Here is a 24,855-nt window from a genome sequence, read left to right on the forward strand (position 1 = left end):
GCACAGCTTAGGAATGTGTGCATGTATGAAATAAAAGCCAAGGCTGTTGCCTAAGAGGCAGAGCCCACAGCCTGGCTCGTTTTGATGCCAACGCGTCCCTGTGCTGTGGTTTGCTTGGTCGCGTGCCTTGCAGCTGAACTTGTGACCCCAAATAACCAGCTGACTGCACTGGGTTGAGGGAATCAGGGATTTTGTCTGCTGGCCAAACTGCAACATGGTCAGGGATGTGGATAAGATCACAGAGAGAAAATGGGCAGCACAGGGAGCAGAGGGGAAAGGGGAGAGGGACATAACCTTGAGCGTCCTGAGGTGCCAGGAGGGAACTTCTTCCCATGGCATTGCCCTGTTCAACAGCATGAGTTTATCCAGAGACAACAGCAGCATACAGGATGGCACATGGTCCCAGAGGTGCCACCAGGTACCTCAGCCGAGTTAGTCATTGCTGCCCTGGAGCTCCAGCCCCTCCATCTGGGACATCTCCAGCAGCAGAGGATGAGTCAAAGTGAACTGGCAGGACTTCATCTCCAGCCTGGAGAACATCTGATTGCCTCCTGATGGGGAAAGACAGGCAGAAAATGCAAGTGTTTTGGCTGTGCCTGAGCTGAGACCCATTCCATCCTATCAGGCACAGGACTCACTGTGTCCCATGACACTGACGCTGTGCCAACGTCCTTGGGGTGGAAGTGTAGGGATGGATCAGCTGCTCCATCACAGCCTCCCCAGTCCTCACTGTCTTTCTCTGAGCAGCTGGGAATCACCTACCCCAAGGTAGGTTGCTTTGTTTCCAAACCAAACCATCTGGTGCTTCATTTTCCTGCCCACAGTGAGTAGAAAAGCTGAGGAGTACGTGCAGGAATATTGCTCACCCTTTCCAGGCAGCTCCAGGGGGTACAGGAATGTCTCGGAGCACTCCAGACCAGAAGGGAGGCACATTTTTATTTTATTTTTTCTCTAGCTCAAGGATGTGATGTGATTTTTTTTTTCTTTGAGGACCAACCAGCAGTTGTTTGCACCCCACAGCCCTTTACACCTTCAGGAAGGAGCTGGTCCAAGGTGGCACCTTGGTGTCACTCCATGTGGCTTTCCAGGTGCTCGGGGCTGCTCCTCACTCCTGTAGTTTGTCTGAATTTGATGGAAATGGGACGGATATAGGTGATCGGAAGGAGAGCACACCCTAAGCAGGGAATGGAGAAGGAAGATGCCTTTGAACCTCAGGGCAGCTACAGATAACAAGGTATATTGAGGTATATAAGGTAAATTTGGCTCCTACTTCGATTTTTGCCTAGAAACCACTTTAAGGTAAAACTTATCTCACCCAGACCTACTCCATCACTCACCCTCATCTTGAAATATCAGTGCGAGATGGTTTACAGCGTGGATTCTCCTTCTCCCATCTTCCTCCTGCTTCATCCCAAGCATCTCCAGGAAACAGTGACAAGTTATTTTCTTTCTTTTATTCACCATTGGGATACCAAGAGTATGAGTTTAAAAATATAAGAAAAGAAACACACCTCCTCCTCCCCCAGACCTCACATACCTACTGGATGTTCCAGTTCACCAAAGAAATAGTTTTAAATAGACCATCTGAAAATTTTAGGCCAAAGATTGAGTGCAAAGGTGGTTAAGGCAGGGAATAGCTGGAGTTTAGGCCCTTCACTTGACTTTGGCTGAAAGGTTGGCAGATCTAAAGCTTGGGCTCCCTCCCAAAAGTTCAGGCTGTGCTCTCTCTACTCCCCACCACATGGGCACGAAGGAGGATCCTCTCCAGGGACTGAGGATGAGTCAAAGTGCATTGTTAGGTGGTTTTCCAGGAAAGAAAGGCTTGGAGAGAGAAATCTGGCTGTGTCTAGGTGAGGTTATTGAAGGTGAGATAGGCAAGAAACCTGAGCACATGGAGGACTTTGTAAGCTAAAACCTGCACCATCTTTGGTCCAGGAAGATGCTGGATTTAATTAGATTTGTTCTGGCTGGATGATGGGATGGGAGATGGGCAAGATGCTCCTCCTGGGGTTTCCCATGTGGTTATTCTATGCAACAGGGATGGCAGCAGCACTTCAACCTTGTGGTAGAAAAGGATGTATGATTTAAACATCTTCAAGCACCTGTCTATGTGTCCCACCACAAAAATCAAACCAGCTTGCTCCCCACATGCAGAGGTGACACAGAAGAAGGATCCCTGTGCTTTGTGCATCTCTGCTGCCTTCTCACACGGTCCCAATACATACTGTCTCCACTAGAATCTCGCAGGGATTCCATATGGGAATAGCATGGTATGCTGAAAAAACCATAAAGCTCGATTTTGCCCAGTTTCCATTCAGTATTGCAGGTCCTGGGGATGCTGATTGTTCCTTTACCCTGAAAGCATCCAAAATTCCCCTCTCTCTTCACTCCTCTTGGTATTTAAGGCTCTCTCCTGTTTTTTTTTCAATAGTTTTTTTCCAGGATGTTTTAAGGCAGCACGAGAAAATTTAGAGGAGCTTGATGATGGTCCCACATATCCCAAGAAACAATATCACGGGATTCTGATCACCTTCAGCCCGGAGATTTATGACCCAGGACTCATAGCTCTGTATTGTTCCCACCTGAGACAGGATCCACCCGTGATTAATTCCCTTTATGGGATGATCATGGTGGGAATACAGGCAACAAAGACATATAAATTCACTGAGGGGGAATAAACCTGGGAAGATGGAGACTCCCCAAGCCAGCTGCTGAGGATACTCATCACTCAGGCAAACCATTGTGAAGTTCATTCATGTTCATCAGCCCATAAACCATATGAGAGTGCAAAATGGAGGAGGGGAGATTTTTTCTTCCAAAACCCACTATTTTCATTATAACTTGCCCTATTTTTTTAGAGCTGTTTATGGGTTGGTCCCTAGGAAAAGCAGCTCTAGGGCAGGTCTGGAGATCTTTGTCAAATTCAGAGGGATTTAACGCCAGATCAGACACAGGTTTGGGGCTTGAGGAAGGACCAGGCGATCTTAGGAGGATCTTTTCGTTGATGTGCTGGTCTCAGGATACTTTGGAAGCTTCAAGGCCCATCTCAGAAGCACAGAAGCAGCTCCCCAGGGAGGAGATTGCGGTGCTGGAATTAGGACTTGGCCCTTGACTTTGGAAAGCCATAAACCTGCTTCCCTTACAACCACATCTGGACACAACTGGAGCTACAAACCCACCCTGAAGCAAGGTTGCCCTCTGGTGCCACCTCCTTGCTCTGTAAATCCAGGTATGAAACAGAATCAAATCCAGGTATGAAATGGAATTGAAGGCATTACAAATGATGGTGTTACAAATCAAAATGCAATTAAAAATAGAGAACAAGTATGGGAAAAAGAGAAAAAACCTAAAGATGGTTTAGAAATCAGAGATGGAATCCTTTCAAATAATATAAAATCAAATTAATTAATCAAATTAATGGCCGTGGCTCTCGATGTTTCCAGCATCAAGGGCACCAAGTGTTTCATCAACATCTGATAAACTGAGACCCAGCCTGGATGTCCCTACCTCCCAAAATCTGCTTTTCCCATGTTTCAGGGATCCAGGAGAATCAGTGTTTGCCCAGCACCATTCTCACAACTGCCAAACCTCCTGTGCTGTTGATGCACCATCTCCAGGGATGAGCTCCTGCACGGGGGGGTGGCGGGGGGGGTGTGGGGGAGGGTTAGGGTTAGGTGAGGTTCCAAATATTGCCCTGAAGGGGAAGAAAACCCCGGGTTCTATGAGGTACTTAGGGTTTGGAGGCACCAAACCCTAAATCACCACCACTTTTAAGGCAGGGAGGCCCTCTCGTGGCTGTGACCATGCAGTGGGAAGGGGCTAGGCAGCGACTACTGATTCATACTGACACATTTGCTGTTTAATTCACTCACTGGCTCCAAATCAAGCCCGAATCTCCCCTTTCCCTGGAAAGCTCAGGCCAGCAACCATTTTCCTGACTCCCACTTGCCAACCTTTGCAGGTAGGATGGTTTCACTGAACATAATTTGGCTGGACACTGATTTAAAACCCAGCTGCTTTGCTGGGAGAGATTTCCTCCCACCTCCTTACTTTAAAAGGAAAACTAGTGGAACTGCTTGTTTTAACATCAGGTGGTGTTTAAGGTGGCTGCAGAACCACTTCGCTCTCCCAGAAAATTTCCAGGGATAGACTTAGGGTTTCCCACAGCAGCGTAGGGCGGCACTGACATCTAGTGGTCTCATTTTTGGGGATTATAGTTGCTTCAGTGATAGCTCAAATAATTCTCCCAAGTGTTTTCCCTGGGCTGAGGGCAAGCGGGAATACCTAAAACTCAGCCTGACACTCAAAATTTGGACGTGAACCCGTTTTCAGAGCAAGGAGGTGACAACAAAACACCCCAGAGACCCCCGAAATGGGGCAATCCTCCCTGTTGCTGAGCAGGAACAGCAAATGCAACGTAGGGCTCATCCTGGCAGCCCAAAGTCCCTTGGGAAACGGGTGTTCGGTGGCGAGAACCCTTCGGGAAGGGTGCAGGAGGGACGTGCCCTCTGCCTGGCTTTGCAGAGCTGGGGACACACAGAGGGGAGTGGGGCAGACGTTTTCAAGCTGTTTGATCAAAAGGGTCTTTAAATCACACTGACTGGGGAGTTAATGGCTTTCATATGCTCAGACGGCCCCTAGAAAAGAGAGTTTGGTGACAGCGCGTCCTGCAAGGGGTTAAGAAGCAGGAACCCCAACAAGCCTTGGGGTGCCTCGTCCTCTGTAGGGAGGAGATGCAGAGGTGCAGCCAGGTGAGGCTTTACTCCCTCCCAGTGCGTCTTCGAGCTGGTTTGTAACGAGCCGACGAGGCCGCAAGAAATTCCAGCTACTGTTAGCAGAACGAGCTGCTAATGAAAACCAGCGGTGCCTCCAAGCTAGGATGCAAGCACGTCCTCCCAGATCAAAGATGCAGCTCCGGGAGCGGAAAGCCAAGAATAAATTACATCCTGTCGCCCGCAGCCTTACCTGTCCTAGTTCAGAGCAGGGGCACCTCCTCCCTGACTCCCCTCCTGTGGGAAGGCAAAGCCCGAGGGCATTCTGGCACCTTCAGTGGGGTGTGGGGTTGGAGGAAGGCTGAGTCAGGGCTCACTATTGGGTTCTGCACTTTCTTTCTGGTATTAAAACACGACGTATGTTTTCTCCCCGGCCCCGTGAAGCTGTAGAGGGAGGAAAATCCACGCTTGGCAACGGGAAGAAGCGGTTCCAGCTGCAGGAGAGGAGGGGGCTGTACACATTGGATACACGTTGGATACACAGCCGTGGGGAGATATCCTATACCAAACTACACCGTGCCTGGGGGTGCTTTCCCCTCTCCCTGCAGTGTTCTGGCCACCCAACATCTGAATTGGAAGTGTCCCCCTCCACATCTGTATTACTGTCTCCCACAAGCATCCGAAACTACTTTTAATTATTATTTCCTCCCCTCCTCCGGGCACAAACCCCACACATTAAAAAAGGAGTAACCAGAGCCTTGGCCCCAGGGCAGCTTCTATTTAGAGCCAAGGCAGTGTGTTTACTATATAGGTAGGGACGTGGCTTTTAAGTGGAGATAATAATAGAGAGAAAGATGTAAATACATCCTGGAGTAAAGGGAGAGCAGCCTTTAACCCTGTGCCTCATTACTCAGCCCTGGTCAGACTTCGGTTTCCCAGGAATCCTGAGGTGTCAAATGCTGGATCTTTTCAGGATTAGGCTGAGGGGAAAAAAACCTCAGTGTGGAGGAGCAGGTCCTTGGGTTGCATCCACAGCAGGGTTAAAGGAGCACAAGCCTGGTCCTGTGTGCTATTCCCTGTAAAATGTTTCAAAAATCAGAGTATGGAGCAGGATAGGACCCACAACCCCCAGTCTGCAGCAAACACATCCTGAGATATTCCAGTGCTGCACAAAGGGTACTCCAGAGGCCAGGAATCTCATGAACTAATGGGGAAGGAGGGCTTAAGAGGAAAGAAGGAGTAATATATACGTAGTGATTTCCCTGTAAGTGATTTCCCTTTCTCCGTGACAGACAGTTGTTCCCTGGGGCTGAGCGAGTTCCCAGCCAGGGACAGAGTGTTTCCACCCTTCTTATGGTGTTTGCCACGCTGAGCACACAGTAGCTACCTGGATTTACAGCCTGAGACTTTGATATTCCTGTAGGATTTTCCCTCACTGCAAGAGAACACGAATGGGAATTCAAACTCAGTCTGAAAGGGGGTGAATGAAGGCTTTGTAAATGAAGTCGCACAACACACACTGAGAAACAAAACCAACAGAAACAAGGCAATATGAGAGCTGGCTACATTATTTTAATCTCATAGGTATTTTGCAGAAGTCTTATTTAGCCCATTGCCTTGTTCCAGCTGGAGGAAACCCCATGTGGATCCAGCTGTTGATTCAAGGCATGGAAACTCCTTGTACATGTGTCCCTGTTGGAGTTTTCCCCGGGGGCCCAAAGCCCTCTCTGTCCCTGGCTATGGGAAGCACGTGGGAACCTCCGGAGGCACCTTCTGAAACAAGATGTTTTCCAGCTGGCAAGGGCCGGGTGCTTTCCAACTGAGAAGGGATGCTGAGGGAAACGGGAGAGGAATTAGCCCCCAGGTTCCTTCCCCCCGAGCCTGGGCAGGATCAGACCCCGGGCGGGAAGAGCTGGGCCTGCAGAAGGGGTTAATGCTGGAAGAGCAACAGGCTGGAGTTGACACTCGGAGGCAGGCGGGGCTGCCTGCGTCTGATTGGCCTCAAATCGCATCCAAAAGTGGGTTGTTGGGGTTTTTTTCTTCTCTCTCTCTCTCTCTCTCCCCCCCCCCCCCCCCCCCCCCCGCCCCGCTTCGTCGTCGTCTTTTCTTTTTCCTTGTTTTTTTTGTGTGTGTGTGGGTTTTTTCTCTGCTTCTTCTTCTTTTCTTCTTCTTTTTTTTTTTTTTTTTTCCTTTTCGCCGCTTTTTTTTTCTCTTTCACTTCTCCTCCTCCCCCAGGCTCCGGCTGGCAGGGGAGGGGAGTGGGGAGAACAGCGAGAGATCAAAAATAAACCTCTTATGTCAAAGCCGGGGGGAGAAAGTATAAATACAGCGGGCTCGGCGGCCGGCGCGGAGGCTGCGGGGGAGAGCCCGGGGGGTTCGGGGCCTTGCGGGAATGGGGCGGCGGGCGCTGCTGGGGGGCCGGGCCCCTCTCCACCTGCTGCTGCTGTGCCACGCGTGGGCGCTGCCGCCGCCGCCCCCGCGGGACGCGCAGCCAGTGCTGCCCGCCCGCCTGCCCGCGCCGTCGGGGCAGCTGGCCCTGCGCCTGGCAGCCTTCGGCCGCGCTGTCGTCCTCCGCCTCCGCCCCGACAACGCGTTCCTGGCCCCCCGCCTCCGCCTCCAGCGCCTGGGGGCCCGCCGCCCGCCGCCGCCCCCGCCGCGCCGGGGCTGCTTCTACGCGGGCGCCGTCGAGGGGAGCCCCGAGGCGCCCGCCGTGCTCAGCCGCTGCGGCGGGAGCGGCCTCCGCGCCGCTTTCCTTCTCGACGGGGCGGCCTACGAGCTGCAGCCGCTCGGGCACTCCCAGCCCGGGCCGCCCTGGACGCGCCTGCACCGGCTGCGGCGCCGCGCGGCCCCACCGGGAGCGCGTCCCGCCGGGAGCGGCCGCGGGGCTGGGGGGCCGCGCCACAGGGCCAGGCGGTTCGTGTCCCAGGCGCGCTACGTGGAGACGCTGTTGGTGGCTGATGCCTCCATGGTGCGGTTCTACGGGGAGGACGTGGAGGTAAGGCTGGCGGTGTCCTCTGTCCCCCTGCCCTGTATCCCGCTGTCCCCTCCTGTCTCCGTCCCCACCACTCCTCCATCCTCATTCATCCCTCCATCTTCTGATCTCGCTGCCCCTCCTTCCCCTCCATCCCTCTGTCTTCCATCCCTCCCGCCCCGCATCCTGTGTCCCTTCCTGTCCCCATCCCAGCGTCCTCTCTGCCTTCTGCCGTCTACATTCCTGTAGCCCCCGCTGCCTCTCTGTCCCCTCCATCCCCTTCAGTGCTCCATCCCCCCTGCACACACATCCCTTCATCCCCTTCATCTCTCTGTCCCCTCCTGTTCCTATACCCCTTGCCTCTCCGCCTCCTCCATCCCCACAACCTCTCCATCCCCTTCCTATCCCCCCCTTGCCTGCTCTCTGCCGGGTTCTCCCTCGTCCTCCCGATCTCCCCAGCCCTGGGACACCAGGGATCGCCTTGGGTGAGCGAGTAGAGGGACAGGGTGCGGGGACCTTGGCTTTGTTCCCACCTTCCTTTGCTGTGTAGGGACTGTAAATCCCCGAGGCAAAGGCTGCAGGGTTGATCTATGGGGTTCAGTCAATGTTTGGGGACCTTTTCCCAGACCCAGCGAGCCTGTGTGTGCACAGGCTGGGCACCGTCGTCATGTCCTGTCAGTCTGGTGCCCCCAAAGAGGAGAGACAGAGGGAGTTAATGCCTGTCCTGCTACAAGGAAAGAGCGGCGCTGCAAAGCGATGGGTTTTACTCTCTTCTGGATGGGAGCCGGGGCCAAATAGTAAATAAACCAAGAGCTGAGTAATGCACAGTCCTGCTCCTGAGCCACCTGTTAGCACCGAGCAGATGGAGGAACAGCTCTTTGCCTCAGCCACCAGTGCCAAGAATTCCCCCTCTCCTTAAAAGTTCTCTCTGTAGAGGCCCCAGGAGCAGAGACTGTGGTGCCTCAGCCCCCAACACCCACCTCCAGGGCTGTTGATGAGCCTTCTTCATCAGCACCAGGTTGTTTTCCATGCCTCTGGCAAAGTCAGCTCCCCACCCGAACCCTACAGGGATGGGTTGTTTGGGTCCAAATTCAGGTTTGTTCGGTCTGAAACGTTCTGGGGTCTTTGCAGGGGATAATTGTGCACCGAAACTGCTCGTCCTCTGCAGTGGGCTGGCAGAGGAGGCCAGGAAGCTGGAGGTCAGCAGGAGTGGTCAGGCAGCTGAAACCAGGGGCTCTGCCACTTCTGCCGGCTTTATCCTTCCCCTGGGGGCTTCTCTGCTCCTAACAAAGCCGTGTTTTAATTCCAGCCCTGCTCAGGCCAGGGTAGACCTTGAGAAGTGCTAAATCTTAGGGCTCCAGCTGATTTCAGCTGCTCAGCATCACTCAGGTTTCAGTGCATCTACTGCAGCTAAAACCTAATAGTTTTAAAGCAACACCCGAGGGTGTTACACCCTGTTACAAATAAAGCGATACATTTGGGGTGGGGGAAATCCTGATAATGCCCAGTTTGAACTCGAGGGAAAAAGTAACAACCCTCTGGGTAAATCTGGGAAGGCAGAAGGAGGATGAGCTGCACGTGAACATAACAGAGGGGCTGCAAGGCTAGTACCCTGCCCTAGTTTGGCTGCTCCAGCCCTGGGCTGGGTGCTGCTGCCTCCCAGCTCCCTCCTTAGTCATCAGAGAGCCTCCAGCGTGCTTGACTCCCGTTTCCCCATCATTTCTTTGCCCCCAGGAGCAATATTTTTGCATCATCTCTCAAGAATGGGAAGAAAACCTTTGCAGGTCTTGTCTTGGATGAACAGAGCAATGTTTAATATTTTGGAGAAAACTTCTACCAGCTCTCATGTAGCAGTTAAAAAAAAAAAAAAGCCACCTGCTATGTTTCTGTGTCTTTCGTTCTCAAGAACAAAAATGCACAGTCACTGCTAAGTCAGGAGACCAAATAGCCATCTCAACTTCTCCCTAAATACCTACGTTTTTGGGGCCAAAAAAAGCAATGGCATATGCTGGTGAGATCTTAGAAAGCTGACTAGGAGATGCCCAGGGAGCAGAAATGGCGAGTCAGAAGAAACCATATTTATATAATGAGTTTTCTTCCCGTAACCACACTTCAGTTACCAAATATTTATTAAACGTCACCAGCATCGTTTGTATTCCCAGTTATTTTCTTACATAAGCTGTAACAGCTCGAGCAGAAGAGCCAACATAACATGCACTCAAGCATTGCAAGTTACAATCAATATGCTGTTGTTGGGGAAGTGCTGTTAATGGTTTATTTCTAATCAATTTGAGCCTTATAGCTCAGCTGTTAACCTAATTTAGATAATAAGAGCTTAATGCTACCTCCGTCAATACTTGTGTGTAAACCAGGAGGGGATGGTGAAGTGAGAGCAGAACTAGACTTGAAATTTAGGGGTTTAGTCATTCTTTCGGCTTGATGATTTGCAGGGGGTGGGGTATTTTAGGGGGCATTAACAGCAGGACAGTGCTAAGCACTAAATCCTGTGAGGATGTGGCAGGATGTAGCCTGCAGTGATTGGGAAGAGCCCACTTATATAGGTATGGGAGTGAGGCTCCAGGCTGGACACATGAGTTATCCTTCTTGTTTTTCCTGCAGAGAACCCAAAATGCTTGGAAAAGGACTGTGAGCATCACTACCAGAATTAAGTGGGGGTTTTGGCAGGGGAAGCTGAGGCTAGAGACATGCAGAAGGGGTGAGCACCTGCAGCTGGGCTGCACTTGCAGGGATGTTCTCCATGGCTCAGGGATGTTCTGCCTAGACACCTCAAACACCAGGCAGTTCCAAAAACCAGCCACAGCATCCCCAGCCAATTGGCAACCAGATGGGATTCCTGTGGTGGGATTTCTCCAGTCTCTTGGGTGCAGATGGGACACATTTCCAAGCTTTCTTCTGCAAACACGATGGCTGCAATCCCCTTTCCTTTCCCATCTTGCAAGTGAGGAATCTGCCATCCCTGACTCCAAGGGTTGGTAATGACTGAGGACCGGGGCAGAATCAGATCACTCTGGCTAAGCCGGGGTTCCTTGCTGACTCCTGTGTTTTTTCCAGGCAGATTTACGAGTTTTTAGGAGTGCTGTTGCAATCCCTTCCCTCTCAGAGCAGACGGATGCTGGAGTGCATGGCATGGGGCACTGCCAGGGTCCTGCTGCTGGCTCTCCCACTGTCAAAGCGATCCTGGAGGTAAATCCAAAGCTACCCCAGAGCCTCAGGGCACCCCTCCTGTCTAGCTCCTCCACTTGCTTTGGGATATTTTGCAGCTTGAGTGGGTAAATTCACTTAATCCCTTGACAAAAGGAGCCAGCCTCTCCTGAGGCCATCCCAAAGGCAACCTGGGTGGGATTAAAGGGGATCTTTGCAAAGGGGGACCTGTGCTGGTAATGCCATCAGCCAGCTTTTCCTCTGGGATTCGTCCCCTGGGTGTAACCCCGAGCCTGCATCCACTTTGGTGCCAGGGGTTGAAGGACCAGGCAGCTTCCCTAAATATTGCTCTGGCTGATGCACTCATGTCACACTGGGATGTTGAACAGCTGCTGTGTTACAGGGGTTTGGAATGAAATATGCAGCATGAAAGGAGCTGGCTTCCACTGGAGCAACCCAAACTGCAGTGTTCCTGCCCTGGGCTGCTCTCTGGATGGGGTTTTACTCCATCCATGCCTCTGGAGAGGTGCTGAAAGTCTGCATGTGCCTCAGTTTCCCCTGCCCCAAACAGGGATAATGGCTGCTTTTGCAGTCCAGCAAAGAGGGAAAGGAAGGTGGGAAAAAAACCCCTATGGCAAAGAGAACAGGGATGGGCAGGGAGCTAGGAAAGCAGGAGGGCAGCCGGGCACATGGGCAGGCTGGCAAGGTGGCCCTGTCTCCCCTGGCTTGCCCCCCATTTCCTTTGGCTTCCTTCTGCATTTTTGCAAGGGAATTCTTGGCCTCCAACCACAGGAGAAGGCTGGAAGGGCAGCTGGCAGCCCCTGGGTACCCGAGCCAGGGGGTGGCACACAGACAGTGCTTTGGGGAGAGGGACAGCCTGGAATGTGTTTTTACCAGTGGTTTTTTAAAAACTGGGCAGCATCTGACCATTGGTTTGCTTCCTTCCATCTGTCTGTGCTCCGGAAATTGCGGCATTTCTTTCCTCTTTTCCCTCTCTGCAGAAATTCTGGCTTCTAGGGAGAAAAAGGAGGGGAAAAACCAAACCAAATCCAACCAACAAACAATCCTGCAGCCCCAGGTTGGGTTGAACATTGATCCCCTCACACTGTTGGAGGGAGGTTGTGCTGGGGTGTTCCACGGGTGCTCCCTGCCATCCTGTTCTGGGATCCAGTGATATTACATCGTTCTGTGCATACCATAGTAGTACTGTCTGTGTAGGAGCAGTTTCACCCACCAAAGTAATGATAATAATTAAAAATAAACCCCAAAGTTTGGGGATCTCTGTAGACTTCAGCTTCTGAGTGGTTCCCATGAAGGGGAATGTAAGCAGAGGTTTTGCAAGACCCTATATGAGAAAGTGAAATCCTTCAATGTTCTGAGGTTAAAAGCAACCACTTCAGTTCCCCTCACTCTGATTTGTATTTATTTTTCCCTTCACTATCCCTCTGCCTGTGCTGTTTGCTGCTGGAAGGCTCCTGTAGGGCAGTACCTCACTCAGGGCTCTCCCAGACCCAGCAGTGCTGTGGTAGGAGAGATTTCGGAGCTGCTGTGGTGCAGGTGTGTGAGAAAAAAGGCATCCCTCCTCATTTTTGGGCAGGGGGTGGGTGGTGGAATGGGTGGAATTTGATCTTCTTGAGAGCAGTAGGAACCAAGGATTGCAGCTGGGGAGAAGCAAGGTAGGAGCTTTTGTGGGAACATCACCCTGCATAGTGCCTGGACACCTGGGACAGAGGAGGGATGCTCCGTGACCCTCTCTGGCTCACACTGGTGTCCTCTCCCCCCAGAGCAGGTAAGAGGCTGATTTTCCAGCTGTGTTTACCAGCTGGACAGAAATCCTGCCAAGATCTCCCTGGATTCTGGTTGGAAATGGCAGGGAAGCTCCTTGTGCCTGTGGGGCTGCAGTGCCTTGCAAGGAGGCAGAAACCAGTCTGTTTGCAGCTCTGGGCTCCCCAAACCTGACCCAAAATGCTGCCCTGAATCTGATCCCAACACCCACATCCACAGCCTCCATGGTGGGAAGGAAACGTTGGAGAGGGCACATTCCCTCCTAGGTGGCTTATCAAGCCAGAGCCTGTTTGCAGAGGCACAGGGAGGTTGGGATGAGTGGAATTCAGCTCATCCACAGCATTTGTTGGCCGAAAGTGCTCAGTTGGCCTCTCCTGAGCCCTGGGGATCCCATAATTTGCTTTTGGCCATGACTCCAAACCCTTGGCCAAACAGCCGTGCAGGTGGATTGCTGCTCTCCCTGGAGCAGTCGGAGTCCATCTGAAACCCAACCAATGCCTGCACAGGCCAGGGATGGGTATAAATAGACACCAGATGGTGGAACAAGTGAATTTGACCTTTTAATCTGCACTAAAGAGCTGTTTGTTCAGTTCGCTTTCCATCTTCCCTTTCCAGACACAGGGAAGATGGATGGATGTTTTCCAAGTCCCTCTGTTCCTACTGCCAAAAGAGTTTCTTGTACCTCTGAGGATGTACCTCTGAGGATGTGAGGGTCAGCGTCCCAGGAGATTTGTGATAGGGACTGAGAGCTCCCAGGTAAAAACTGGGAAAACCTGTAATAGGTTAGAAAAAGATACAGCTGGATTTATTCCCTTGGAAATGAGTGATGATCCCATGATGCACAGCTCCAGCACAGCATCCTTCTAGATCTTCAGGGGCTTAATTTTAGGAAGGGTTTGTGATATTTTTAGGAAGGATCCCAATGGATTTCCCCTAGAGGGCAAACAGTTCCCCCAGCTCATGGAGCAGCCACTTGTGGGGATCTCGCCTGGGTTTCTTGCCTCAGCGGTGACTTTTCCGTGACATTTGTTGCATGTTTGGGGCTGGGATGTGAGTCATGTCAGGGAGATCTGGCCAGTCTAAATAAACCAGTCTATTCCCTGCTCCCATCAGCCTCCCTGGGGCCTGCCCTTGGATAATGAGCTGGAGAGTACTTGGGATACATCTTGCTGAAATGAAACATCTGTTTACGTGGAGCTGCCAGTGATGGGATAAAATGTGGCAGAATAATTTAAAATAGCCACAGGTGCCCTGGGGAAGAAGCAAATATGCTGTATCTCTCTCAACATCTCCCTCATTTACTAAGAAAATGGCATTTTGTGTCTAAGAAAGTGGCATTGTCCTGGCAGTATTGTGATGGATGAGCACACAGAGCACTCTGCTCTGGGAATGGTGAATTTTGGGTGAAACTCGGCCATCAGAGAGGACTCCCATTGAGTCCTTCAAGTTTAATTAGGCTCCGAATTGAGACCGCAGGGTGTAATCTGTCTGGGGAGGAGAGAAGCCACTTTCTCTTTCCCAACACTATGTTGTGTAATAGGTGCATTTTTTTCTCCTGACTCGGGGCTGTGAGCAGTGCCAAGCAGAGGAGGAATTTCGATGCTCCGATAAGATGTTTACATCAGCGTAAACATCACTGGCGCGGTTGACATATGAAGTAATCCCTGGTCACCCCAGTCTGCAAGCAGGGGATGCTGCGGGGCAAAGACTTGGCTACCAGAGTGTTTTGGGCCCAGTTTGTCACCAAGGATGTCAGGTTCAAACCCTGTGACCAGCACAGGTGGTTTTGCAACAGTGAAATGTTATCTGTGAAGTATTTCCCACCCCGAGGCGGCGAGGGCAGGGTTAATGCTTTGGGGAATATGCAGGGAACTCTACAGAACGCAGGTTTTCCATAAGAAAATTCCTCCCTAGGGATTTCTGGGTGCAAAGGTCATGGCAGGTAAGACGCAGTAGCTGGAGAAGGGGATGCAGGGATGGGCTTGTGCTGCCTATCCCTTCTGCTGTTAGAGGGTAACATCACTTTAGAAAGGCAGCACTGAGTCCATCAACTTGTGTTCTGGATGTGGTGGGCTTCATAAATGAGGCTGATTTCTCCTTTCTGAGCAAAAAAAAGAGCCCCAAAACAAAGGTTTTATCCAGGCTCTGCCTGCCCCACTCCTTCCCTGCAGAACCACGTCCTGACCCTGATGTCCATGGCTGCTCACATCTACAAGCACCCTAGCCTGAAAAACTCCATCAACCTGGTGGTGGTGAAGGTGCTGGTGGTGGAGGAGGCAGCAGCGGGGCCAGAGGTGTCAGACAATGGAGGCCTTACCCTGAGGAACTTCTGCAGTTGGCAGCAAAGGTTCAACCCACTGAGCGACCGGCACCCAGAGCACTATGACACGGCCATCCTGCTCACCAGACAGGTCAGCATTCCTGGGGAGTGCTCTGGGCGGTAGAGGGGTCAAGGTGTCCATGGAGGGAGAGAAGAGGGTTGACCGTGGAGGTTGATGCCCCACCATGCAAAAAATGGAGATTGCAGCAAAGTAGTTGCAGGGGGATGGTTTCATTTGGGGTGCAGACCACCAGTGGGTTGCCCACAGAGATGTTGGAGCTGAACGTGGGACTCTTTCCCCCTCCCTGACCCCCTCGGTGCTGCTCACAAACAGGACTTCTGTGGACACCAAAGCTGCGACACGCTGGGAGTGGCAGATATTGGTACCATGTGCGACCGCAACAAGAGCTGCTCGGTGATCGAGGACGAGGGCCTGCAGGCAGCCTACACCCTGGCTCATGAACTGGGTAACACATCCCTTCCCGAGGGGGAGTCTGATTTTTCCGGCCCTGCTGCTGGGAGGGGTTATAACACAGCACAGCCCAGCACCACCATCTCCCAGCTGGGGACCACCTGCCAGACCTTGGGCAGTGTGGGGAGCTTCTGGCACTGGTAGAAGCTGGTTTGCAGCAGCAAAGGCTGTTAGAAGTACCCAAATTGTTGTAAATTGGTGCATTTACACTGGTTCTGGAAGAGTTTCTGCACTGAAAGGATTGTCAAGCATTGGAAGGGGCTGCCCTGGGAGGTGGTGGAGTCCCCATCCCTGGAGATCTTCAAGGAACAACTGGATGTGGCACTCAGTGCTCTGGTCTAGTGACAAGGTGGTGATCAGTCAAAGGTTGGACTTGTTGATCTTGGAGGTCTTTTCCAATGTTAATGATTTCATGATTTACCTGTTATGATGAGCTCAGATGTGGAATCAAGCACATATCTCCCTTGGTTTGTCATTCCTGCACTGACTAATTTTTTCCTAGAGAAGCTGTGGCTGCCCCATCCCTGAAAGTGCTCAAGGCCAGGCTGGACAGGGCTTGGACCAACCTGGTCTAGTGAAAGGGGGTGGAACAAGATGAGCTTTAAGTTTTTTCTAACCGAAACCATTTGGGGATTGTATGAATTTGTGCTGCTTTGGCCAGCATACAATGGGCCATACCACTGAGATGGAGCAAGCAGGTTTTTATTCGTTTTGATTTATGGAGGCAAATGGCTTTTGCAGCAGTAGAAGCTATTTGGTACCTTATTGATGCTCCCAGCTGCCCAGGAGTTGGGCTGGGGGGGCTGCAGCTCTCTGATGCTGGGGGGCTGCACTCACAGTGCCCTCTGCTCCCCAGGCCATGTGCTCAGCATGCCCCATGATGACTCCAAGAACTGCGAGCGGCTCTTTGGACCTCTTGGTGAGCACCATATGATGGCTGCTCTCTTCATCCACTTGAACAAGACCCAGCCCTGGTCTCCCTGCAGCGCCATGTACCTCACCGAGTTCCTGGATGGAGGGCATGGTAAGCCTCAGCTCAGCAGCCTCAGCACTCAAACCCACCTTTTCATTAATTGTTCAGGCTCTCTGCAACACCTGGAGGGGCATGTGGGGTGAAGGAAGAGTCAAACCAGACCTCAGAGGAGGCTGGGGGTGCCCTGCTTGGTGCAATCCAAGCCCTGATGGTCCAACTCCAGCCTAATTCGTGAACTTTTCCCAGGTGACTGCCTGCTGGACGCCCCAGCTGAGGCCCTGTCCCTGCCTGCCGAGCTGCCCGGTCAAAGAGCCCTGTACAGCCTGGACCAGCAATGCCAGCAGATCTTCGGGAAGGACTTCCAGCACTGCCCCAACACCACAGAGCAGGACATCTGTGCCCAGCTCTGGTGCAGGACGGGCAGTGGGGAGCCCCTCTGCCACACCAAGAACGGCAGCTTGCCCTGGGCCGACGGGACGCCCTGCAAAGCCAACGGGCTGTGCTGGGACGGGCGCTGTGTGCCACAGGATGCCCTGAAACCCCAGGTAATGGGGAATTGGGGAATGATTGCCCGGGGCTTACCCTTTGGGATTCCCAAACCTCTGACCCCAGCCCTGCCATCTCCTTGACTGGCTTTGGATTTGGCTGCTTTATTTCTGGATGTCTCTCCTTCATTAATTTTTATTACCGGCAAGTCCAGGTCATAAAGTCTGCTGCCGAGGTACGGACGAGTCTGACCCAGAACAAGCAGTGCAGATCTGCAATTAAATCATCACTTTTTGCCCTGCTGGGGGAATTAGCAGCGGTTTCAGAGTCGGTCAGCAAAGGACTTAAAGCCCAGCTTAACTTTAAGCACATGAACAGACTGATGGAAGTCAGTATTAGCTTCGTATGTGCCAAAGTACTTTTCTGGATCAGGGCTGGGCGGAGATTTTAGTGTTGCTCCAGACCTTTGCTCACCCTGGGACTGAGCAGCCGGGCATGGACAAGCTCAGAGTGGATCAATAACTTTCTCGTGGCCTCTTGCAGCTGGCAGTGGATGGCAGCTGGGGCCCCTGGAGCCCCTGGGGCTCCTGCTCGCGGAGCTGCGGTGGAGGCGTCCAGTTCTCCCACCGGCACTGCGACAGCCCCAAGCCCCAGCATGGTGGGAGCTACTGCGAGGGCCAGAGGACCAAGTACCAGTCCTGCCACACTGAGGAGTGCCCACCAGATGGTAAGGAGTGCCCACCAAATGCACACTCACCTCCCACTCCTGCTCCTCCAGAATACATCACCAAGGATTGCTCTGCTCTTCGTTGAATATTCATATTTGGAGGGGCAACAGCCTTCTGCTGGGGGCTGTGACCCTCTCTGGCTGGGTGGAGAGTGTGTGGGATCTCTTCTCTGTGATAACCCGCCTCTGCATGCTCACCACATGCTCCTCAGCTCACTCCTCCTCTCCTCAGCTCACTTCCACATCTCTCTGATGGCCAAGGACAGTGGTTCCTGCTGGCTTCCCACAGTTTTGAGTTGTGTTTCTCCTTCCCTTTCAGGGAAGAGCTTTCGGGAGCAGCAGTGTGAGAAGTACAACAGCTACAATTTCACGGATCTGGAAGGGAATCGCCTGGAGTGGGTTCCCAAGTATGCAGGAGTGTCCCCTCGGGACCGGTGCAAGCTCTTCTGCAGAGCCCGAGGGAGGAGCGAGTTCAAAGTCTTTGAGGCCAAAGTAAGATACCTGGTGATTGGAATCACCCCTATGTACCCCATTTCAGAACTCATCCACTAATTGCTGCTCTACATCCTTCTTTCTCAGGTGATTGATGGGACGCTGTGTGGCCCGGAGACCCTCTCCATCTGTGTCCACGGGCAGTGCATCAAGGCTGGTTGTGATCACATCGTTGGGTCCTCCAAGAAGCTGGACAAGTGTGGGGTGTGTGGTGGTAATGGCTCCACGTGCAGGAAAATATCCGGCTCGCTCAACAGATCCAAGTAAGGCACCAGGGAGAAGGATTCTGCAGGGATAGGTTGGGGAAGAAAAAACATCATCCCCTCTCATTCTCCTCTTTTATGGCTGAAGTGCTAGACTAGGAATATTAGGACTCTGTGCCAGCACTCTCAGCCAGGTGGCATTGCAAGAGCCTGGGCTCCTCCCCAGACTCCAGGGCTTACGCTCAGTTTGTTTCAGGGCAGCTTTACACAAGCCAAGTTGAGTTTATTTCCTAAAGTAATAACTAATACGATGGGCTCAGAAGACCACTGCGCATAAATGTGCTGCCCAGAGGAGTTTACAATGCACATTTCACCCCTGTGCAGGGAGTTGGACACATCTTTGAGGGCTGACATGTGATATAAATAGTTCAAAACTTTCCCCTGGGTTTGGGGGTGAATTGGAATCCTGGGTCATGGACATTGAGGACACTTCCCTCACCCAACATCCCTGTCGCTTTGCCAAAGAGCAGAAGTTAAGGCTTTTGTTGGAAGGATTGTAACAAAAGGCCAACGCATCCAATTCCATGTGGAGAGTTGACTCACGCAGGCAAATTAGATTTCCTAAATGGTTTCCTTCCAGGGAACTAGTGAAATGGGGCTTCCACCCTCCTATGAATTGTTTGCGGTTGACTAAAGGGAGATTAGTGCAGGAGCTACAGCCAAGAAGAGATCCCATTAAGATCAGGGTGAGGGAGGCCAGGATGACGGAGAGCAGAGTTTGACTCAAAAGCTTTTTTACAAAATACTCTGAACCTAATTACTGACCACAGCATCCACCATAGGGACACATGGAAAGCTGTCCTGGGGCCCCACGGCATGAGTCACAGTGCTGAGGGCACCAGTGCTGAAGCCTTGAGGGTGCTATCTCCGGAGCTCTAGGGATAGGGTCTGGCTGGCTTTGCAGGGAAATGCTTCCCTGGCATGGAAATGCCCTCTGTGTCCTCCAGTGGGATTGCTTCCGCAATGTAGTGGTGGCTGCAAAAGCCTTCCAAAGATGCTGAGGGTGCAGATGCTCTCTCCTATTCTGCTGTTCTATATCTATGCCTTCAGCATCACCAGTGACATGCTTTCACAAATACTTCACCCATTTCCAAAGGAAAGGAGCAAGGGGAATTTTCCACTAAGGCTGGTTGCCATGTGGCTGTTCATTTGATTTCATTGCTCATTTTCCCATCTAATTCAGTGAAATCTCCCAGCTGAGCTCACATCTGGCACATCCGCAATACCTCTGGTTCTGGAGTGCTGGGGTTATGGAGAGATGGGTTCAGAGCCATGATCTCAAGTGCTATTCACTACATGGGTCTTCTCTTTATAAGTCTTGGAAAATAAGTGTCCCTTTGCTCCGTGCAGATATGGCTACAACGACATCGTCACCATCCCAGCCGGAGCCACCAACATCGACATCAAGCAGCGCAGCCACCGCGGGGTCCGGCACGATGGGAATTACCTGGCCCTGAGGACCCTTGAGGGCAAGTACCTGCTGAACGGAGACTTTGCCATCTCAGCCATGGAGCAGGACATCCTCATTAAGGGAACCATCCTGAAATACAGCGGCTCCATGACAACCCTGGAGAGGCTGCAGAGCTTCCGACAGCTCCCGGAGCCCTTGACTGTGCAGCTGCTGACCATCGCCAGTGAGGTCTTCCCACCAAAAGTCAAGTACACCTTCTTCATCCCCAAGGACATACCATTCAGCAAGCAGAAGGGCAAAGAGAAGAAGTCGCCCAATGTCATCCGCCCTATGCTGAACTCCCAGTGGATCCTGGGTGACTGGTCCGAGTGCTCCAAGACATGCGGCTCTGGCTGGCAGCGGCGGACAGTGGATTGCCGGGATGTGGAGGGTCAAACCTCCTCCACCTGTGACAAATCCCTCAAACCTGAGGACATAAAGCCCTGTGGAGACATGCCATGCCCTCTCTGGCGCCTGGGCCCCTGGTCTCCCTGCTCCCAAACTTGTGGTGAGGGTGTGCGGACGCGGAATGCCTCTTGCATCGATTACACCGGGAAAATCACTGCCCCGGAGAAATGCAGCTCTCCAGGGCCACCACCAGCCACAGCCGCCTGTGTCCTGCAGCAGTGCTGAGCCACGCCAGAATTCGCGGAGCCAAGGATGCCGCGGGATCCCACCATGCCAGGGCAGGACAGCAAGGGTGCCGTAGGCTTGCTTACCAGACAACCAACCACTCTCCAGTGGTTCATCCTCACCCCATTGATGTCTACCTCAGAGTGAGGAATAATGGCGGCAAAATGAGGAGGAATCACTTCTTTTTCTTTCTTTCTTCCTTTCTCTCTGGCTGGCTGCTCACAGGCAAGTTGTAATTTAAAGGGAAAAATAAGCATAGGGTGTTTCCGAAGAGCTGTGGCTGAACGTCGTTGCAGATTCCTTTTGGGAGGTTCACTGGGAGAAAATGTGGAGTCCGGGTTTGCCATCACCCTGTCCCAGCTGCAGGTCAAGGAGATCCAGGGTGGGTGGCTTTGCTGATAAAATTGGGATCCCTGTGCAAAAGGTGTGGAATGGGTTGCCGTCCCCTCCCTGCAGCAGCATGGGTGTCCTTGAGCGTGAGAAGTGTTTTATCAGCTGTGTGTTAACTTGGGAGATAAATTGCTTGTTTGGATGGGAGCAGGAATAAGCTGAGGACGAGATCATGGCATGAGTGAGGCAGGAGAACAGGTGAGGTGTTCGTGGTGGTTTCTGCTAAATTTATAATCCACAAACTGACAAACCTCTTCTCCGAACACCCCCAACATCTGCAGAGTTATTCCTAGAGCTGCTACCCCATCCATGTCCCCATTTCCCCAGCTTTAAAACCAAGGCTTAATTACACCTGATCTGGCTTACAGGGTTGCTGTGAGGATTAATTAATTGCTAATTCTGCAGTGCTCTGACTGTGAAATGCCCATTGCAATATCCCACTCCTTCTCTGGAGCGGACACTCTGGTGTACCAGCCTTTCCTCTCTCATCCTTTGCTTTCAGGCCCCTGCAGACTCATTTTTTTTCATCTCTGCTTGAATTTTGGAGTTAATTTGCTAACCTGGCTTGCAGCAGGATAAGCCCAGGACCTGTAGAGGTCCTTGCCCAGGACCTTGCCAGAGGTCACTGATGCCACTCTCCACCTCTGCTTTCCTGGGATATTGAAGTTGCTCGGATCTGATGCCAGCTCCAGCCTTCCTTGAGCAATTCTCAGTCCAAAACCAAGCCTGGCGAGGCTGGAGCTCTTCTTTCGCAGCAGGAAGCAACCAGATGCCTTTCCCCAGCCTGGCTGCTGCCTGGCCCCAGCACGGAGGCTGCTCAGCCCCTGAACTTTGCCCTTTCAAAGTGATCTATGTTCTGGCAGCAGCCGGTGCCTGGGGAGCGGGGATGGAATTTGGGAAGGTTTTGATATCACAAGCAATTTGGTGTCTCCAGGCTCCTCTCTCGTACCCTTCCTTGGCTTCCCTTTTGGCATGTTGAATTTCCAGCGGGATCTGCCTTTTTCTCATAGGAAGGGGAGGAGGGCTGGAATTTTTGATGTCTGAGCTTCCCCATTTGTAATTACAGAGCGAACCTTTTTGCCTGAGCTAAGCTCATGTGAGACCCTTTCCTCACTGTCCAGGCAGGAATGGGATGGGATGGGATCCCCTAAAGCCATGCCTGAAAATATGAAATACTCCTGTTTTATCTCCCATAGATGATTCCTGTCAAAACCAAGAGAGCTACAGTCCAGGATTGAGGGTACTGAGGGCTTGGCTCTGTTTCTTTAGGGAAGGAAGGAAAACTAAAGGCCAGATGCAGAGTTTGGATGCAGAGCTGTTTGGGCTGTGGTTCAGATCTACCTTCGGGCAGTGTTCTGTGTCTGCTAATTAATCTCCAGGAATTTAAGCTCTAACAAATAGCTGGATGTTAAAGTCATGTAGCCTTGCAGGGTTATTTTCTTTTCCCCCTTTGAGTCTATGAGGCTTCTAACTCCAAGCCAGCATGTGTCTCCTCTCCAGTGTAACAACCAGCATTTAGGACAGAGCAGGAATATCAGCCTGAGCCAGTGCCAAGGAAATTGTCTGTATTTATCACACAGGAGTCATGCACGCCGAGGGGCTCTTCCAGTTTTTTTATAATCCCTGAGCTTCCTAAGAACTCCCTGTTGTGGGCAAATCCTGCTGTTTTTCCAGTGAGGAGGAGGAGGATGGGGACCCTGCTCGGTTGAGGTGTGGGGTCTGGGTGATAGTAAGTGGGATTCTTGCCTTAGGCTTCCGTAGAAACACGAACCTTTATGCTGATTTAAGTCAAAGAAGTTATATACTAGGATATATATATATGTATATATATGTTTCCCTTCAGTGAAGGATTGTAGCAATGTACTGAGCCTCTTGGGTTAGGTATTTATTATAAATTTCTGTTTGGTTTTGTACAGTAGCCGTCTGGAAAGGAGGAAAAAAAAAAAAAACACGAAAAAAGAGAGAAAAAATAAAAAGACCGTGTTTTAACATGCTGCTCCTACATCCCCTCTCCAAAAGCTGCAGTGGGGTAGAGAAGGGATGTCTTTGCTCATCATTTAACCTCTCTGGTCTTTGGTGTCTCCCTCCTCCCTGGAGCACCAACCGAACTGTGTGAGCATAACAAATCCAATTAAAATTAAGCTTGGGACTTGCATTTTAAGGGGGGGGGGGGGAAATTATAATTTTTCAGGTTTTAGCCTCTTGTTTGTATTTGTTTTTAATTTTGAAAACAGTCTGTTTGTGGTTCTGCCTTTTCCCTTTCAATAAAGGATTTCCTGCCTTTTACCTCTTCGCATTTGTCTCTATTTGCACTTTTCTCAGGATATAGTATTTTTATCTCTATCCCAGAAGCAATAACTTAAATATCCTTTTTCCTTGTCTTATTGAGCCTTAAATAAATGGTTCATTCAGTTTTAAGATGCTGAATGAAAATACATGAGCGAATAGACAAAACCCACAAGCAAAAATTAGTCCACTGAAATTGTGAATCATCTGTTTTGTAGTTGCCTTGTGAGTACCTCCCTCCTCTCTATACATGTACAGTGTATCTCTAAATACATATTATAGAATTCTGTTATGTATTATATTCTTTTATTATATCATACTGTTTTATAATAATGCATTCTATTATATATTCTATGTTATATATTTTATTCTATATATTCTATTATTCTGTATATTCTATAAATTCTATTATATATGAATTCTGTGGTTCTATGCTAATATTATATTTATATATACATGATGTAATAGGTACATGATACATCATATGTTTTATAGATACATAACATAGAGAAAGTATATCGCTTTATGCATATAGATAATTCTTGTACTTACTAGGAGGACATACAGCCTAAACAGGGCTATATCTATATATAAATCATATATATTATAGATACATATGCATACTATATTTACCTATATATATATATATATGACAGATATCATATAGGTTATTTATACACAGAGATAATTCTTGTACTTTGTAGGAGGAAATATAGCCTAAACAGGGCTAAACCAGAGGGGATGTTGACTCCTTGGCTTAACTATGTAACAGCTATAGGCAGTGGGAATTTGGTGCTGTCTCTCTATAGGTTGACTTCAGAAGCAACAGGAGGGCTGGAATTTGGGATTTGGCAATGGAGATTTTGGAGCCATTTCATTGGAATAAGCATGAGCTTGTTACAGGGTAATTTGGATGCCTGTAACCCTGTCCTAGGAGAAAGCCCAGCCTAACATTGAATAGCAGCTGTGGTTTATTTTCTATACATTGGGGATTTCCAATGTACTGATGGAGCAGGAAAAGGATGCTGCAGAGGCTGCCTGTGTTCACCCCTGTGGGAGGGCAAGGGAAAGGGTTAAGGGCCATGTCCCCATGTCCATGGGCACAGTGACTCCTGCCACCCTATTTATAACCAGGTGTGACATTCATTTCACATGACTTCCCCTGGCACCCGGACAGCCCCTGGGGTTCAGCTCATTAAGGTGACAGCCTGCCCGGCTTTTCCCCCACATTTCCACTCTGTTGTTTTGTTGGGTTGGAGTTGAATAATTGGAATTTCAAACAATGCCAAAGGCTTCAGGATATTACCAGGCTGGGGAAAAGCCCTTAATTAATTATAGCAACATAACCATCATCATTTAACTTTTTAGAAAAGAATAGTGTGATAAGAAAGCAAACTGTGGGACAAGAAGTTAATCTTATGGGAAGTTCTTTGTCACCATATTCACAGTTGTATCCCAGAGGCAATGGAAACCAGAGGGCAGAAATGCATCTCTGTAGTTCCATCAGGGGGAAATTATTTACAGACTGGATCCTCCCAGCCTTTGCTGCACATAATGCTGCTCCCCAGTTGGGGGTAATTATATTTTATGGGCATGTTTCCTCTTATAAGGCACTTTCAGAGGATGTAGGATGCCCGAGGCTGCTCCCCCAGGCATGAGCATCACCAGGTATGTGTTGAAAGGGTGGTTTCGTACCCTCTTCCAGCCTTATTTTGCTAGAGTTTGCAAAGCTC

The 24,855-nt window shown here is 50.8% G+C and overlaps 1 protein-coding gene across 1 annotated transcript; it reads left to right on the forward strand.

Annotated features, from left to right (window-relative positions):
* Positions 1-7,007: 7,007 nt before the first annotated feature.
* ADAMTS8 (ADAM metallopeptidase with thrombospondin type 1 motif 8) lies at positions 7,008-23,122 on the forward strand. Its single transcript, XM_051812413.1, is given in 10 exon segments — positions 7,008-7,066; positions 7,068-7,707; positions 14,802-15,041; positions 15,285-15,417; positions 16,279-16,446; positions 16,642-16,940; positions 17,425-17,608; positions 17,928-18,100; positions 18,188-18,363; positions 19,714-23,122. Coding segments are annotated over 10 exon segments (2,805 nt in total). The 3' UTR covers positions 20,447-23,122.
* Positions 23,123-24,855: the final 1,733 nt, after the last annotated feature.

The sequence above is a fragment of the Manacus candei genome, unplaced genomic scaffold, assembly GCF_025592945.1.
Source record: "Manacus candei isolate 608988 ecotype Guabito, Panama unplaced genomic scaffold, ASM2559294v1 h1tg000086l, whole genome shotgun sequence".
In the NCBI taxonomy this organism is placed as follows: domain Eukaryota; kingdom Metazoa; phylum Chordata; class Aves; order Passeriformes; family Pipridae; genus Manacus; species Manacus candei.